This window comes from Mucor mucedo (assembly GCF_025094135.1).
Source record: "Mucor mucedo strain NRRL 3635 chromosome Unknown EV154scaffold_88, whole genome shotgun sequence".
NCBI lineage: Eukaryota > Fungi > Mucoromycota > Mucoromycetes > Mucorales > Mucoraceae > Mucor > Mucor mucedo.
The window spans coordinates 25,552-44,395 of NW_026252372.1; the positions used below are offsets into that span (position 1 = coordinate 25,552).

The 18,844-nt window shown below is 35.3% G+C and overlaps 4 protein-coding genes across 4 annotated transcripts; 1 reads left to right on the forward strand and 3 right to left on the reverse strand.

The window, feature by feature from the left end:
- Positions 1 to 2,305: 2,305 nt before the first annotated feature.
- EV154DRAFT_518114 (uncharacterized protein) lies at positions 2,306 to 3,294 on the reverse strand. The gene is made up of 4 exons (XM_051602581.1): positions 3,091 to 3,294; positions 3,013 to 3,037; positions 2,738 to 2,982; positions 2,306 to 2,669 (listed from the first exon to the last, which is right to left on the reverse strand). Exons 1-4 carry the CDS (start codon positions 3,278 to 3,280, stop codon positions 2,398 to 2,400), a joined length of 732 nt encoding a protein of 243 aa, XP_051454683.1. The 5' UTR covers positions 3,281 to 3,294; the 3' UTR covers positions 2,306 to 2,397.
- Positions 3,295 to 4,353: 1,059 nt separating this feature from the next.
- EV154DRAFT_425949 (uncharacterized protein) lies at positions 4,354 to 4,952 on the forward strand (the record flags this gene model as incomplete). The annotated part of the gene is made up of 2 exons (XM_051596278.1): positions 4,354 to 4,460; positions 4,550 to 4,952. 2 exons carry the CDS (start codon positions 4,354 to 4,356, stop codon positions 4,950 to 4,952), a joined length of 510 nt encoding a protein of 169 aa, XP_051454684.1.
- A 6,200-nt stretch (positions 4,953 to 11,152) lies between these two features.
- Positions 11,153 to 13,889, reverse strand: EV154DRAFT_594004 (uncharacterized protein; the record flags this gene model as incomplete). Its single annotated transcript, XM_051606960.1, has 8 exons — positions 11,153 to 11,756; positions 11,787 to 11,923; positions 11,956 to 12,340; positions 12,401 to 12,522; positions 12,578 to 12,903; positions 12,943 to 13,680; positions 13,731 to 13,799; positions 13,859 to 13,889. The coding sequence occupies 8 exons, from the start codon at positions 13,887 to 13,889 to the stop codon at positions 11,162 to 11,164; spliced, it is 2,403 nt and encodes an 800-aa protein (XP_051454685.1). The 3' UTR covers positions 11,153 to 11,161.
- A 1,919-nt stretch (positions 13,890 to 15,808) lies between these two features.
- EV154DRAFT_484235 (uncharacterized protein) lies at positions 15,809 to 16,537 on the reverse strand (the record flags this gene model as incomplete). Its single annotated transcript, XM_051598640.1, has 2 exons — positions 15,809 to 16,085; positions 16,203 to 16,537. The coding sequence occupies 2 exons, from the start codon at positions 16,535 to 16,537 to the stop codon at positions 15,809 to 15,811; spliced, it is 612 nt and encodes a 203-aa protein (XP_051454686.1).
- Positions 16,538 to 18,844: the final 2,307 nt, after the last annotated feature.

Genomic DNA, 18,844 nt, shown 5'->3' on the forward strand with positions numbered 1-18,844 from the left:
AATTCTTGTCGCATAATGCTCTCTCTCAGACACATAAGATGTTCTCTTATAGTATCCTTGGTTTTGTTGCTGAATATTTTTCAAAAGGATTTTTGCTTCATAATCATCCTTTGCCAAATACTTTGCTAAATATATTACTGCTTGTGGTCCATCATTGTACTGAATATCCATGCTGGTGCGGAAAACTGCTAGAAGATACGGGTTGTAATTGTTCACGTAAGCATCACCAACGTCTCTTTAGTAGATGCAGCGATGTTCAGTATCAAGTTCAGTGGAAGGAGCGTAAGGCTTAGGATATCCAAATCTACATTTTTCTGTAGGGTCACCTCTTTTACAATAGCTTTTGTTTAAAATAATTAATTAATACGGTAACGCATAAAAAGGAGTTTTAGCTTACTTGTCATTGCATCTGTGAATTTGCAGGTTATTTACTAAACTATGCAGAAGAGGATCGTCAATACTTGTGCCAGGTGGAAAACTTGTATGAACCACATTCATATCGATAAGCTCTTGTGCAGATTTTTCAGTCCAAAGAACCATATAAATGTGTGGGCTTCCACGATCTTGAATCTCCATGACCCAGCTATAATCTTTGATACCACCAATTTGTCTGGCAAAGTGACCTTGAATATAGATTTTAAAAAACCTTAACCATCTTCTCCTGAAGTGTTGCGATAATAATACAGGGTCTTCCCAAGGGAACTTGGTATCTTCATCTAGAATGTTTTTAAAGTCTGCACTTTTGTCATCACAAGTAAATGTTAAAAAAAGTTGAGGAGCACCAAGATTTTCAAATATACACTGGAGATCCAAAAAGTTTTTTCTTTTGTATGCATATGATGACCGAATCTGAGGAGGTACAGTAGAGACAATGTTCTTGTTGAGTTTTCCTGTATTTTGATTCACAACATCCTTTTGAGTTAAATTTTCTCTGCCTTTAGTTGAAACCACGAATCAATTAGGAGCAGCGATATTTTTTTTTTCAGTAAGATCGAGCATGAAGAATAAAAAAGAAGGGTCTCGGGCAAAACGTCTATCTCTCATAAGAAGCCTCTGCTTCGCATAAGCTGCAATACTTGTTTCATTCCACGTAGCATTTGCAACACCGCCTTGATTTTCTGGTATACCATAAGCTCCTAATCGATTGTCAAACTCATAGGTATTAGTCGGTACCATGGAGTAGTGACCGGTGCATGTTGGATAGAGATGTGGAAAAAGCAAGGCCAAGAGACTAGGGTGGGAGTACCTAATCATTTTACCAACATCATCTTTACCTACAATCAACTCTTTGAATTCAACATCGGTAGCCTGGGGGTTTACATCGTTAATGGAAAACAAAGCATTGTTGACCCAGCGTTTATCAATTCCGACATGCTTTTTGTTCTCGGAAACATGATAATTTACCAAGGCGTAGGTTAATTTTGGCAAATCATAGCGGGCTAACAAGCGATGTACACGTTGAAGAGCTTGATATGCTTGCTTCACCTTGGTCTTCATAATGTTTGCAGGATCACCACGTTGAAAAAATAGTCCCAAGGTTCCACCATAAGCCATTTCAGCAAATTCATAGTTATGCGTCGCATACATGGTACCCTTCACCTCGTAATGACCAATTCTTCTATGTAACAGCGTGTATTTTCTTGTTATTTGCGACATAAGCTTAATTGGAGACAAAGCCGACTTCTCTCTATAGTTTAAGTCTTTAGTTTAAGTCTTTAGTTTCAGGGATTAAATCGCCTATAGCATAATTATTAGTCGATATTTAGAGCTGCTATTAAAGTTTTATATCTTACCAGGATACGTTAACGTGACAACGGCATCCTCATCCATCTTGAAATGCTGCAGACAGACCATCTTCTTGGTTACATCATTGGGATTTGACAAAGGGGTCAATTTCCATTTCAAACAAGGAAAACTGAATAAGTCTGAAAACCGGCGAAACTTTTGATCCTCAGGATAAAGAACTTGCATGCAGACACAGCAGTAACCGTCGGGCTTGAGCATTGTAAACTCTTGGAATGAATTAATTTGCTTTTTTTGAAAAGCATTAAAGGTAGATAAATTTGGGTCTTCGATTCTCCAAGAGAAAAACATGATAGTTTAATATATTGTTGAAGTCATTACCTGTGTTTATAGGGCCAGTATTTATATTCGTTTTTAAACACGTTCTTTAACTATATTTTTAATTCAATAACACCACTACAATAATTTTCAGATGTGATTCTTTTTGATTTCATTTTTGTTTCCATTTTAAAAAAAATTGATTTTACTTTGTGAAATAATGGACAACGTGATCCAAGTGAACAAAAAAAGCAAACGCAAAAGAAAACAAAACGCAATCACAAAAGGGACAAGCAAGAAGAAAAGAAGCAAAACTACCAAGGAGACAAAAAAAAACTAGTTCTCCATTTCTTCATCATCGGTAGTTCGGGAGCCGGCGGGGACGACAAAGATCTCAACAGAGAACGGCATGTGATCATTTAGCAGATTTCTGAGAGAGAGGTTTGGGTTGGCCCAATCCTCCAAACGACGAACACTCTCATTGTACGAATATGTACTCTTAATCACACGAGGAACAGGGCGGTTAGTGTTGGGTTCAGTTGTTGGACGTGTCACCGACTCCACAACAGTAACCGGATTGTAATTGGACATTATCAACCCTTCAGATACTATCATAAAATGAAGTAGCAAAATTAGCTACATAATAACTTGTATATAATCAAAAAAAAAAACTCACCAAGCTTCTCATAAGAGGTATTTAACTGAGTGGCGAATGCTTCAACATTCAACCCCTTGCCCATCACCATGTCCTCGTTGTAAATGTTCTCAAAAACGTACTTGCACAAAATGTACTTGAGCTTCAGGAACTTGTGATTTTTCTCCAAATCACGGACTCGAATTTTTGTGGCTGTTGTGCCGATGATGTTTCCATCAACATCCAAGGTGGGAAGAGGTCGGGCACTATCGAAACTCAAACGAATACTTTAAAAAGCCCTTGTGCTATCATCAAACGTGTACGCTGTCACGTTCAATGGGCCTATATAGAAGTGTTAGATTTGTTAGGATAATAGAAACATTTAGAATATTTACCTGTCAGGTGGTGGCGGCTTCCTACATCACAGTACCGGATGAAATAGTAAATCATCGCAGGATTCGACACATAAAGCTTGACTCTCATGCCAGAGTCAATGGCTTTGGCCTCTAACATAACGTTTCGAGCTGTTACTCGAAATGTGGGAGCACTGGTAATAGTGCAATCGGTGAGTTCTCCAAGAAGCATGTTGTAAATTTGTATTAGTTATGAAAATAATATGGTTCAATTTTTCTTAAGTATACTTGCTTATATACCCGTAAGCATTTTATAAATATGGAAAGTTATTCCATTAATCGAAATTATCGCAAATAAAATACAAAATTCACGAGAATCGATGATGTAACTCATGAATTATGTATAATAGATTAAGAATTGATAAAACCACGGGAATCGCATCAGATGATATTGTCAATCAGTCAAACACATATGCGTACGTTGGTGTCTTATGTGTCAGGTACAATATATTCTGTCAAACAGTAGTTCAGAATATAAATTTTTCTCTTCTCTATTTTGTTTAATAATACAGAAATATGTCTTCTAAAGTTTGCAGGATTTAGTTTAAAACCAATAAGGACCAAATTGCATATATTGCATGGTCCGAGCATGTTGGGTTTTTTTTATTAAAAATAAGGTATCACAAAGTCTCAAATAGCCTATAATACAATAAACATTACACAAATGCATTCAATGAATGTGCTACACATATGTATTACAACAGTACCGTGTCACTGTTATAGCACAATTATGTTGCCAAACAAAATCGACTTCGGTATTGGTTTATACATAATTCTAATGAAAGCGGGATAACACAGAATGGTGAAAACTTTCTATACGTACAGCAGAGGTGGTGTCGAAGAAAAAAAAAGTTGCCTGACAATTTTTTTATGGACCCTAAACTCATTTTTATTATGACAATAAAAAACCTGATATCCTTATCAATCTATCATACTATTATTTTATGCAAATAGTTAGCAGTCATTTTTGAAAAATTGGATTTTCAAAAAAAAAAACATGTGATGATGACAAAGTTGTGGACTTAAAGAATTAAATTGTTTGTATCCGGCATCATGAAAGATGTTGGAAGTATCTGGTGATGACAATAAAAATTTAATTCTAAATGCACGTGTACGGAAGCTCAATAAAACCTTACACAATAAACACGCATGTAATACAATGCAATTGACCATAGACCTTTACGTATTATATAACACACATGTATTGACAAAGGAAAAAACAGCTACAATATAATTTTTTAAAATATGCAATCCATTGTTTCCACGTTTGTAGGGCTCCTGTTTCCCCATACATTGCGAGTGGATGAAGAGAAGGGGAACGTTTATTTTTTGCTTTATGAAGCATACTTTGGGTAATGTATAAAACTTTGGGTGTTTAATTAAACATTATAAACTTGGTTTAAAACTGACCAAGTTTTTTTCCGCTTACGTATCTAAAAAGACGTTACAGTGTAAAGGTGATCGGAACAAAAAATATAATAGAGGACTCTTTCAAAGCTTATAATTCTTCATGGGATATCAAATATTTAAAGGAAATAAAGGATCCCATTCTCATGGTCGCAACTGGCAACATGGACCAGCAACCAACGGTTTCTGGGTTTTTAGGAAGGGCTGTAGAAGAGAAATTTCATTTGGCAGTTATTGCACTAAGAATAATGCCATGTATTCCATTGGTTACAGAGACTTTGAAAGATATGGTTCATCCAGACATAGGCCCCGTACAAATTACCAAAGGTGTTAGAGAAGGATATTTTTATGTAAATCTGTCACTCAATCAAGATTTTACGAATGGCCCTGAATTTTACGCCTCTAATACAGTGGATGAAGAGCTTGGTAAAATTTAGTTAAAATAGTGCCTGCACAAAATTTAATTAAACTTCTAATGTTGCGTTTTATCAGATGATTTCGAATTAGAAATTCTTGAAAGGGATCAGAGAAGATCAGGCAAAGTTCATGATGACGAAGACAAAATTGAAGAAAATACAACCAACAGCAATACAAAAAGCAGGACAAATAACCAGAATTTCGATGAAGATGATAATAAAAATGAACCATTTTTCCCAGAAAATTATAACTATGACAATGCACGAAGATTTTCGGAATCCACTGCTGCTTCTTTGCAGTCGACAAATTTAAAAGGACCCATTGAAAAGCCATTGACAGAAGATGAAATTTTTTGTAGAAAATGTGATGACTGAATTAAATAATGAGAAGGGACTATTAGCAGATCACATACAAAAAAATAACAGGGACATTATCGAACTGGATTCTGAACTTGAAGAAGCTTCTGACCACAATTACGGTGAAGATTCTGGAGGTGATCAATAATAATACATATCCACATATATTTACAAACACTTAAGCCTTGTGTTAATACGTATATTTTTATTTTTAACCTTCATCAAAAAACATTTTGACGATAGCGATTGCTCCAATCAAACAATAACAGCGTCAAACCGAACCTCTGAAATAACACCCGCTAAAACGGTATAGAAAGCACCCAAGAATACTGTTAATAGAATAGCATCTGATTCTACTGAGGCCGAATCTTCAAGAGCATTCAACTGTAAGTATTAAAAAATTATAAATAAAGCACCTCATTTTTAATGAGAAAACTGCTTACATAATTATTCATCCATACATTTCAAAGTTTTGATTAGACAGGATAGTTTTTCGGACTCGCCTTGTATGCAAAGTTTTAGGGGAATGACATTGGATGACGACAATACGATTTCCAAAGAAAACAGCAAGGGGAAACAAAAGATGGATTTCAGAGTAAATGTGGAAACCTTAGGAAACAGTGACTCTAGGTATGATGTATCATTTAATATATTTAACTCCTTCAGTAAGATTTGACAATCATATATTATTTTGACGTAGAGAGCCATCGATAATGTCTGATATATCTATGACATCGGATAATCACCAGATTGAAAACGAAAACAGTATAAATTCAAATGCTGAAAGTGCTAGTAAGATTTCGCTTTACATTTTCTTGAATAAAATGCTGGTTATTCAAATTTTTAGCTACCAAATTATCTTTATAAATAGTTACTTCAGTTTCTGTGTACAGTCAAGAAAGTGGAGGGTCAAATTCCAGAAAACGAATGAGTAGATCTTTTGATCCGAACAGCCAAGAAGACGTTGTAAGTTTGTAGAATACAACAGTCTAAAGCAATTATCTAAACTTACATTCTTATCAATAGGGAAAACGAATAAAGTCAACTGAAACAATTTCTGATGAAAGAACCATAGTTCGAAATGCTGTCGAAATGCGAGGAAGAGGAAGACCTAAAAAAGCTATATCAGCTGAACAGGTTGACTTACCAGAAAAACCAAGAAGGGGAAGAGGGCGTCCATCAAAGTCAGTTCATAATGAAAACCAAGGAACAATACAAACTTTCTTTTCTTCTATTACAAAAAAAATGAATTGACAAACTATGATGTTATACTCACAACAAAACTATGCGCCACATAAACGTTATCTAATTTTGTAACGCAAAAAAAAAGAAAGAAAAAGAAAAACTAATGGCTTATGCCTGATTCCAAAAAAAAACTTGAATATATAACATACCTTTGATGATATATATATATATATAAGTATTACATTGATAAGATTATAGACAGGAATCAGCCAAGTGACAATAATCAGCATACTTCTGCTATTAATTATTATAACTATATTTGTTTCGGCAAACCGATTTAGCATCTCTAGCATTGCTACATTACCATCTTTTTTTATCTGCTCGGGAGCATGACTTATCAAGCGTCTTGGGGGTGGGGTTTAAAAAAAAGAAACATCTTCTGAAAAAAGATCATAATTTAACGAAGAAAATGTTGATAAGAGTTGATAAGATTCATTGCCATTAATTTTTGTATCATGGCCTTGATGTATTGCTAGCATTAAAAGTATACTGCTAGTTATAAGCTTGCCCTTTTTAAATTTGTATTTTGATTGCAATTGGTACCACAGCTGTAATTTGTTATTTCAAGTTATAAAAATTAACATTTTGACATAGCTTAAACATTATCAGTACGTTTAATATAAAAAAAGCTAAACAGGCAGTGGATCCAAATGCGTACTTCTTTTTTGATAAAAATATGGAAAGCCTGCTAGTCAAGAAGACAAGACTGAAGTAATAATGTCTTCTAGTTTTTAAGTTGTATATTCTATAGTATTGGGACTGTTGAACCGTTTGGATGATATCGATAAAAATGGATCTGAAGAACTAAGCGACGGAGTATCATGTAAAATTTAAAAAAAAATCACAATTGCTATTTTATCATTTCACTTAGGCACATAAAGAATAGGTATTAACAACCGTCAAGTGAAAAATCCCAAGAGATATATAAAAATTGTCACAGACGTAAGCTATTTTTCAGACACATCTTAATTTATAAACGGTAAGAAAAAAAGCTTGTACAACAAGCAGTGAGTTTCTGAAATCCCTATTGGCCGTAAAAAAATAATCAGGTAATTTTATGTTACAAAGTGAAGTAGAGAATAACCCGGACCATAAGTGTAGCACGCCATAATATTTAAGGAAATAAACTTTCAGAATAAAATTAAAACCTCTTTAATTGTAGCAATAGGAAAACTCCAAAGATACCCTATGAATGTATTCTAGCTGAAAAACAATTAAGGAGGAAATGAATGTTAGCTTGATTATTACTGATGGTACGGACAAACCTGAATTTAAATTACAGACGGCAGTACAATAAAAAATAACTTTCGATCACCAAATCGATAATTTTTCAGCAGACAGATTGAATTGAATATAATTTCTTGATTGGAATCTATTTAACACAGTTAAATGTTTTACGTTGAGACATCTATTAAACACTCCAATGATTGGGATCTGAGGGTTGAGCGCAAAGTTTTAAAAGTTATTCGCCTTCAATTTTAAAAGAATTAAAGCACGAGCAAGGAAAAAAGCACTTAAAATCAAGTTTTAATATTTGTAGAATATTTGAATCAGGAAAAAAAAGTTATTGTCTCTTAATACATCAGATACAATGAACGACATATTTTTTTTTTGTTCCCCGTTCTTTAGTAATACATAGAAAAAAAAAAGTTGGCCAATGACTGATTTTATTTGAATAAATACAAATAAAGAAAGGTACTGTAGTACGTATTCCCTAATATGTGAAAAAAAAAAAAATTAAAATAATTCATAAAAAAATAAAAATAAAATACTTCTGATATGTTGTTTGACTACAAATGTTTACAGAAGGTAGTTATTGATATATTGAGCGAATATACAAAAAGAAGAAGTAATTCTCATGAACAAAAAACGTTATTATTTATGATAGTGTTTGAACATTTTGATTATCTTCAAAATTTTTCCTGATTTTTTTTTGAATTTATCGTGAATATTCCCATAAAAGGTAGAGGATGGTTACAAATTGGTACAAAAAAGGCGATTTTTTTGGCTGCGTTTCGGCAATAACTACCAATATGTAAAAACGGTGTCCGTATAATTACCCTTAAACAATGCAATCAAGATTAAAGGGCATTACAATGCTTTAAAAATGTATATGTCTTTATTCATTATGCCATTGTTTTGCTATTTACATATACATATATTTATAAGTCAGTACAAGCTACTTCACCAATTGCTCTCTGGAAATCCTCGGCAATCGTCATCTGTCGCAATCGCGGAATTAACTACTTATCTTTAATGAAACAATTGACAAAATCTTCAAATTCATCGGCTGTGAATTTTTTAAGTCCACTTGGTGTACAAAATAATACAAGTTCAAACACACCAAGTTTAAAATGTTGTAAAAGTGAATTGAATTTTTTTCGTGCGTTTTTGAAAAAATTGATGTCAAACTCCATATACTTTGGATCTGTTGAAAACGTTAGTATGGGCAGATGTTCCCTTTTTTTAATTTTTTTTACATACTTCTTAAAGCCTATAATGTTTTTATATGTGTACCGGCCCTGTTTGCTTTTGCACTTGCGGTAAAACAGAAAAATCAGGAACAGCTGATAAATTGAACCAAGAGACTCAAAGTACCATAGTTAACTCCAATACTGAAATAGTGCACTACATGTTTAAAATACTTGTCGTATGAATCTTGTGATACGTCTTGATTCAAGGCAGGAGCAACTGGCGCAACAATGTTTTGAAGGTTGCCTTCATACGCGAGGCCCTACAGATTCCATTCAATCATTTTGCGTGCTTCCGTCATAGTATCTGATGGAGACCGGAAATGCTTTTTCTCTGGAGCAGAAACCTTGGAATCACCAGACCACTAGATTCATTGGTCTCATCTGAATCTTCATCCTCATCCGTATCGGAACAAGTCACTACATCGTCGTTGAAAGCATTTGTTCTTTAACGTTTTTGCTTTTTTTTTGGTTGACGCCTTCTTACTAGTCGTCTTACAATTTTTCTTTTGCCACGACTCCTCTTGTTTTATTTGCCTTTGGCTTTTCTAGATCTTGTTTGACGTTAAGGTGTATCAAGTAACACACTCCTTTTAAACTAATAACTAACCTTCGTCATTGCCCAATTCAATTTCGTATGCTGTTAGAACGGATTTGATAATGCCTTTATGGCCATTGGGATCTAAATAATAAACTTGGCGTTTAGTTTTCCACATATCATCTGGCACTATTTACTTACATGCTGCTTTGAGGGCGCAGACGCTTTTTCTAAAATCACCAACAACGCCTAAATTCATTTATAGTGTTTAGCAACGGTTAATTCTTGATACACGTTGAATTTGCACGTAGTAGTTTTTGGCTAATTATACGCGCACCATACTTTTTGCTTGAAAAAAAAATCGCGCGCACCATTTTTTTCTGTCTGGTCAAATAATAAAATTCCGAGTCGGACCAAAAATAATTTTTGCACATTGGACTTTTTTCTTGCGCTGGCGCACCATGGTTTTTTTCGCTGGCGCACCATGCTATTTACTCTGGCAGACTATATTTTTTTGCTGGCGCACCATCCTTGTTTACGGCTCTTCATTCTTTTTGTTTTATTTTTTTATTTTTGAAATCGATTCAAACGATTCACAACAATCTTTGAGTGAAAGCCAATTGCTCATCAATAGTCGTCGCTTTATATATGCTTACACATGAGCGACGTCCAAAACACGTTGTAGTTTTCTTTTGCAATGTTTATTTCTCTATTCTTACTATTTAGACCGTAAAGCATGCGTGTAAAAACGAGATCGTTTTTAAAAGTAGTTCATGAAACAAAACACCAGCATTAATCAAAGTAGAAAACACGCACAAGCTGCATTTTCTACGATACTTTAAATTGGTGACTTGGGTGTAAGGTCTGGGTATGCGTACCTCATTAGTAAGAATTTTGCTATTAGATACTAAATAAACAAAAATTGATAGATGGGAAACAACTTTAAATGAATATAGGTTTTCAAGTAAATTTGTTATAGTCATTTAATAAATGGTAATTGTACACACTAGAGCATATTCGTTTACACGACAGTGATAATAATAATAATAATAACAGAAACCATCGACAGAATTGCAAATAGATTACCGTCACTAAAGCTTATTGTGATATATAGTGGATAATGGCCGTTCAATAGTAGAGACGTATAACTTACAAAAATAAAGCTATTCAACTATAAATAAAAGGCATATAATATCAGAAAATGCATAAATGGATGATAAAAATTGAAAAATAACAAAAGAAGACATAAGGTAAAATAAAATAAAAGAAAACAAGACATAGAGAAAGGAAATGAAAGCATAAGGTAGAAAAATCAATAAACGAAAAAAGAAGCATAATTGAAGAAAGAGTAATGAAGGGAAAAATAAGCATAGACACGAAAAATTATAAAGGAAAAAAGAACAATGAAGAAAAAAACAATGGGAGCATAAAGGATTGAAGCACAAGCATGACATAAGCATAGCATAAGGAGAGGAAAGGACAGTAAGGACAGGAAATGGATCATAAGGGGAGGAAAGGACAGGAAAGATAACGGACTATCTAGACAAGAAAGAAAATCTTACAAATGATTCATTTTAGGTTAGTACTGATATAAACATAGGATGGAGTACATACATTACTTAATTGTTGTCAATTCTTCTCTTCTTAAATCGCCCAGTGGCTCTGTCAGTTGTGACAGGTGTAGTCTCCTCGGGCTTGGGGTATATATGATCCAAGAGATATTGTTGAAATAAAGCTGGATCTGCGATAGGTTTATGGTCTAAAGTGGTGAGAAAAATCATTTTTGGATTAGAATCCTTTCGCATAAACCTTGCTTTTGTAGCCCGAGGGATGACCCGGGTGTGGAGTAATGTCACCAGCATTAGGCGTTCATAGAAGAGAACAATTTCCTCAAACTCCACACCCTCCGCAAGGAACAATTCCAAAAACGCCACTCTTGAACCAAAAGACAGGTATTTGTGATGGTTTAACCCCACCAGGTCCTTGATCATTCCAAGATCACCTTGCATGTCTTGACAAGGTGTTGGGATGAGCGATGACATGAGCTCGGACACCTTGCTGAAAGGGCTGTATTCCTTGGTGACATTACAGGCAAATGGTCCGGGCTCTTCGTTTTCGTCCCACGACAAATCGCTCATCCCTCCTTTTTTCGTCTTCACCAAATAACTTGACGGAAGTAACCCAAAATACTCTTCCCAAAACAGCTCCATAAACCTGGTGGCTCATTCAAAACCAAGTCCATACCGCAGCAAGATCGAGCGTGCCATGGCGTAATTAGCTATTGTTGGTTCCTTGCTGCGGTTATAGAGGCACAAATCGCGCCAGTTCAACCTCTCTGGGTTCAAGAAAGGAGCACCCCAACTCCAGATCTCAAAAAGGGGCTCTTGACCCAGCCATAGTTAAGACTGCTCACCATACAATCACTGGGTCCTTCACGAAACTCCTCCACAATTACCTGGATATTGTAGAACATCTTCTTCAGCCGTTGAAGATCGAAGGTGCCCGAAAACTCAAGAAGAGCTTCGTCACTGTTGGTGAAAGCACCTGGGATAAAGCACAGCCCGTTTGATTTGTCGCGGTTTTTTGAAACAAAATTTCGGCTGTCTGTTCTTTTGTAATTCCCAGGATGCATCAGTGAGTTCATCATAAACGATAACAGGGCAACACCGGAAAGAGAACGAATGTCTTTACGACCTTTCAAGGCCTGTGCCATCTCATCCAAGAGGTTCAGACGACAGCTGATATATGACATGTAGTCCTGCGTACGAAAATGGTAACAGGAACCAGGAATAAGGTCACTGATAAATACCTTGTTTTAATAAAGCTATATCATATAAACTTTTAAAATATTCACTCACCTGAACGTATTTTTGAAAAAGTTTACAAAATCGCTGTTAATGGTGGACGCCAAAAAACGACCTTCGGCACGCAGGGTATACTGATCTTGTTCGCTTTCTTCCAATCGAGCAGCGTACCATTCCTAGTTTTATAATTTAACACATGAAATTTAACTGTTTGCTACCTAAAGTACTTACCATTGCTTTTTGGTAAAGGCCATTGACCTGATCACGACCCGTCAAAACATTGTTAGGCTCCCAACGTTCTGCCGGGATCCCGTTGAACCCTTTTTTGCCATAAACAAACGGGATTTTTACATCACTGTAAACAATGAATTTGGATGCGTGACCAGGTTCTTTAGATTTGCTTAATGCCTTAAGACCACCGAAATTAGCCAGAACCATATTCATTGGCTCAACTTTTGGTTTTTCACCACAAAAAATGCTGGCAATACCAGTCATCTCGTTAGTCTTCACAAATGATATCAGACTATCTCCATTCTCGGTTCGCGTCTCAAAGTTGACTCCAAGATCCAAAAAAGTTGCTTACTCATCGACTTTACTCCAATCAACGGTGGATGAAAGTACATCCCGGAAGGATGTACCTCTAAATTTGCGTTTAAATCCAAACGCGCTGGTAACGAAGACAAAGTCCTTGTATTTCCCCAAACGGGATTCGTTGACGACGATCATTCTACGAAGCGTCTTCACAGTTTTGTTGAGATCGTCCCCATCAACGATATTATTAGGGACACAGCCCCGTCCACGAGAAACTGCGGCCTTGTAGCTTTTGTCCATGCGGTTAAAGTCGGACTTTTGAAGAGCTGGGAGGAGGGGCTCATCGGTAAAATCACGTTGTTCATCATCCGAAAGGAAAGCAGAAATTCTCTCTGGACAAATCATTCGAGGGAACAGGATATACACGCTCAGTTTGGCTTCGCCAGACACCAGACCAATCAAGGTCAAGGGGATTTTCTTGACCTCGTACTTATCACCTTCGTACGTGTAACACCCGTATTCGTTGCGGGTGATCTCCATACTTTTAGCTGGACAAAGGTCAATGTCCAAAGAAACATTATGCAGAATAGGAACAGTGGATGTGCAATTGGTGATAATTGCATCGATGTTAACTTCACAAGGAAGACATTGCACCTCTTCTTGAATATCTAAATCCACCGTAAATTTGACATTGGAGTCATCAAAGACATTTGTTGTCATAGCATCGAAATGCAATTCAAGCTTTTCATCAAAAGATGATGCATTTAAACAATGGTCAACGTATTCCGAGAAATTTAAAATATCTAAAATCTAAATTAATTCGAATTCTTTTTAAGTGTCGTCTTAAACTCACAATCGGTTGATGTAAGAGGCTCAATTTCTGCAGTGAATTCGGAATCAATGGCAAATTCTACAAAATCGGCTATTACAAAATATTGTGTCAGAATACAATAGAGTCAAAGAAATAGGGCATTAACTTACAGGTAATATCACAGGAAGAAGAAGTGGACATATTATCAGTATAATCAATAAGACACATTAAAAAATTTTTGGAAAAAAAGTAAAGATGAACTTGCCTTGAAAAATTTTCCCCATAATAACATTTTTTACAGATTGTGATAATTTCGTATATAGAGTAGGTGTTTATAGACGGAAGCAAGAAATGAGACTCTTTGTTCCTTTATTATAAATTGGAGAGTGTGTCATGAATAAAATTAGAGGTCTTTTTATATACGAATTTTAACTTCAGCTACTTTCTCTGCTCAGTTCTAATTAAGGTTTGACACGAGATGGTGATACCTTAATTTTAAGTACAAATCAATGTCAACATAAAGTAGAGTTTATTACTTATGTAATGTATCCTCGCTTTTGGAGTCTTTATATAAATATAATCATTCATAATTCCTTTACTTGAAGTTAAGGGTTTTAGAGTTCTTGATCAAAGTACATATGTTATAAGATTCCACAGTTACACGACAACCTGGATTTAATGTAAGATATAATCGCAGAGTAAATGTTGTGTGTTACTGGCATTGTGCCTTTAACCACTAGGAGTGATATTCACTAGAGTTCTTGTTATAACATGGTATGTGTTTTAACGAAGAGGCAAGCTAAATTGTAATTATATTCGGTTTAATAGGAGTAAATACGACACAGATTACGGCCTAATTTGTCGAAAACCTGAGTCAGTCTCCATAATAAAACTCTTACAAAAAAAAAAGAAAAAAAAACAGACCATGTGCTGTTTCTACAAAATAATTTTGACAGATAAACTATTTGAAATGGCGAATACTTCTTTTAGGATACGCAAGAACCTTGAACTGTGAATGCAGAGCTCATGTAATGTTTAATTATTCTTGCTACTATATTTATAGGTACTATTTTTTGGTGTGCTTGTCCATCTGGTGTCGATATAATGTTCATGTAATTATATATATGTAGTGCCATAGAAGTACGTAAAAATTATCAGCTTTTTCAACATCAGTTATGTACAGACACAAAGAATTGGTTTTAATTTACTCGCAGTCTAAAGACTATTGTTACACAAACGTTATTTTTCTCCCATTCCATCGTGCCTTTCACATTTAAACTTTTGTAAAATAACTGATAATAAATATAACAAGTTTGATCCAACGCAAAAAGGAATAAGCGCTTCGCTGATTTACATAGAGTGCATCTGCTTTTTGGTTGTACCTAAAAAAAATTTAAGCAGAGACAAATATTTAGGTGGGTAAAACACATTTTCCTTATAATTAGTATCCCATCTGAAAGGTTAGGATTGTTTTTAATGTTGATTAAAATGAGAATCTACATATATCAAATTAAAATACAATAACAGATTATGGATTCATCGTTTTTTTTAGGTGCGGGCGGGGAAAATATGTCACAACCTCTACAAAAATGTTTTTAGGCCAATAATAACCTGCTGCTAAAATCATTAGCCGGGCTCGGACTTTGAAATAACCCAATGTTTGTACTCACGAATTTGAAAACCGCGAACAGACTATTTAGTCGTAAGAAATCGCTTGAAACACCTTCAATCTTTTTTGTGTACTTAGTCCAAATACTTAAATTTTAAAATATACATTAAAACAAATATTCTTAAGATGCGTGACCCTTCTTAAATTAATATATCTACTGAAACTTTTGAAATATTGATTTCAGGTTGTTTGGAGACAGCCTATGAAATCGCAGCCAGAGGCCCAATATTACTTCCACTGAAAAAGTTTCTTGAAAAAAAAAATCCCCCCCCCACATAAAACAAATCTGGCTATGAATCAATTTCCTTTTATATTACTTGTACTAGTCGGAGATGAATGCTCAAAAATGTCACAAAACACGTTAGGAACTACTTAAAAGCAGATGCACTCTAAAAAAAATATATTGGGCTTACGCCAGTTTTATTTGGTTATGTGACTTAAATTTGCAAATCTATCTGCAGCGTTTTGTTTCGGTGAGCCCCTGTTCTTCATCGCTGTATCCTTCTCTGGTATCAACGTTTTGGCGTCTTTTTCCTTTATTAGAAAAACCATATCTTATAGCTGCAGAGGAAGAAGTGTTACGACCAGTAGTAGAAGGAGTAGGATCAGCATAAGAATCATAATCATCGTCATGAGAATCATAACCATTGTCATATCGATTTCGGCCAAACTCTCCCCAGCCAGAACCCTCGAAGCCTTCCAAGTACTCTTCAAATATAATCTTGGGTCTATTGTTATACGTTGGTCTTTCCTATATCAATTCCTTTTCTAAATTTTGAGTAGTTCTTTTATATGAAGGAAAGGTGTTATTTTTTAAAAATGTGTAAAGTAATCATTAATATTACCTGGTGCGTTGGTCGTGGTCAATCACAGTAGGATTGCCGAAAACAATAGCCTTGTTTCGAGCTCTATTACATCGAAACTTGTGAGTTTCGGACAATAACAAATTTGCAGCCCAAGAACTTTCACATCGACGCAAAGGAAAACCGAGCTGAATTGCATTACTTTCTACAATATAGGCGTATTTTGAAACCATCTCAGAAGAAATGTTTGACCAAAGAGGTAAAATAGCCTGTGAATTGTTTTTCTTCAGCTTCTTCAGGATTTCTTCTGTCAAGTCATCGTGAGTTTTTCTGGCCATAGTTTTGAGTATTATAGTCTCTTGTGTTTGCCGGGTCATCGATATCCAGATTACAAATGTTATTTTCCTTCTTTAAATAGTTGATAAGGGCGAGTAGGCGGAGGCGAGCAGGAGGATAAACGGGTTTTTTAGTAGAATTGCTGGCCTGTGATGCTTCTTTAAGTAGCTTTCGAATGTCACGCTTACCCAAAATATCTGGGTTTAAAGAGTTGGCAACACCAGTTTGGTTTGCTGACAGATAAAAAAAAAAGAAAAATGCAGTACTAATTAGTTAGCTATCAAGTAAACGACAATACTTCTTTTATGTAATACCTTGCTTGCTGGCTTGTTGTGCCTCGTTAGTTATTGTGCCATCCATGGGTTAAGCAAAAGATGGAGCCAAAAGATGCATAAGATCCTTCGGCATTTTGTATTGACGATCCATTTTGCTATTCAATTTAGAAACGTCTTCTTCCAATTTGGAAATTCTAAAGACAGTAGCAGAATTGTTCATTTTCTAAATAAAGACAATTTTAACGATGATTGTTCGAAAAAAAAATTGCTCTTTATATATACGTCTACTGTAAAGCACCTGGACCATCCATCATGGAAATCATCATATGCGGTCGGCGTGTAGACTAAAAAAAGGTTGTATGCACTTTTTTATCGTTATCTGATTGGTAACAATCACGTCAGTATGTAAATATTCCAAAGAAATGATGTCTGCCGATTGGTTAGGGTTAGAAAATAAACATATACAAGCGACGTTAAATAAAAAACAATCTTTATTTCCAGACATGGTAGTATATGTATATATCATCACCATTAGAACAGCCAAACATTACCTACTATTGTTGTCCTTAAAATATTGTATCATTGCACCAATCAACAGGAGCAATTTGCATTGGGTTCATTTCTTTCGGAATCACTTCTAATTGAATAGAGGATATACAGGAGAGAACATTGTGGTGACCTAGCAAGGCTATAGCCATATTAGAGCTAACAAAGGTTTATCCATGCTGATACCATTTGTGATATAAGCTTAACAATAAATATCATAGTAAGAACTATAAGGATATTACATCACAAGTCTAATTTAGTACGTCTGAGAAATACTTAAAATTTAGTTTAAAGCAAAGACAATTAAGAAGACTTAACATTTATTAGAACAAGACTAAATTAGTGACTATGTAATAATCGTATACATTTTTGGTTAATCAATGATAACTTCAAGATAGCACTAGAGATATGAACACAGCAGACAGTCTTTTATATAAATACTCGTATATTTCATTTATTAATAAAGGACAATCTTATAAACAATCTCAAACTACTCCTATAGTCTTTTTATAATTTTTACTTTACCTTAAAACACAACACACTCTATTTATCACAATGAACGGTACCGAAAACTCAATTTCTCGAGACGACGTCATTGAAAAACTCGTTAATGCCATTTACGATATGCAAAGAAAGCTTGATGCGATGCCTGCCACAATGAAAGAATATATCTACCTACCAGTTGGTCAACACTGTGAATGCTGCAGCAAGGTTAAGAAAGTGGTCAAATCCAATGGTACTTCTGCAATTACTTCTCGATCTGGATATATCACTGGTACGTTTTTATTTTATTTTACTTTGTAAGACGAATTAAGTTAATAATTGCCCTATCTTTTCGGCAAGAAATTCCGCTGCTCAACAAATGTACGAAACCGTGGTCAAGGCTGTCGCCTATTAAAAGGAGCATGTTATACCCAATGGTATTCACACCTCTTGCAATTCTCTCGGTGTAAGATTTATCAACGTATGTGCTTACACAAAGAAAACCGTTATAGACACGGTTGCTGCGTACTGGAGATCTTTGGCAGGTACCTATACTGAGGATCAAGCTAAGGAAAGGGCAACAGCAGCTTACAACAATGTCTTCACCATTTGCCAACATTTCTTGAAAGCATTGTACCAAGAACAATTTGGAAAGAATGGCGTCATTTGGAGGGGGATTCCTGCAAACGAGCAGAATGAAGTACTGTACATGTTCGAAAGAATTGCGTACTTTTGGAACAAGCGCTCTGGCTTGAACGTTGGTACACCCGTCGAGGCATATCCTGGAGACCTTATCTCTGTCATTGACGCCGAGAATCCTATGCTACCCATGCACGTCGCCGATAAAAACTGGATATCCAAAAATATGATCCAGATAATGTTGAGGAACTCAGCAAGAGTAAGTAAAGTTTAGATATCAAATTAAGAATTTTTAACATTAACATAAACCTCAACTCTAGCCAGATGACATTGCTCATGATGCCTCGGGTTCATTTTTGACTGGCCTGGAAATCCTTGGTGTCAATTCGGTTACTGAAGAGAGGT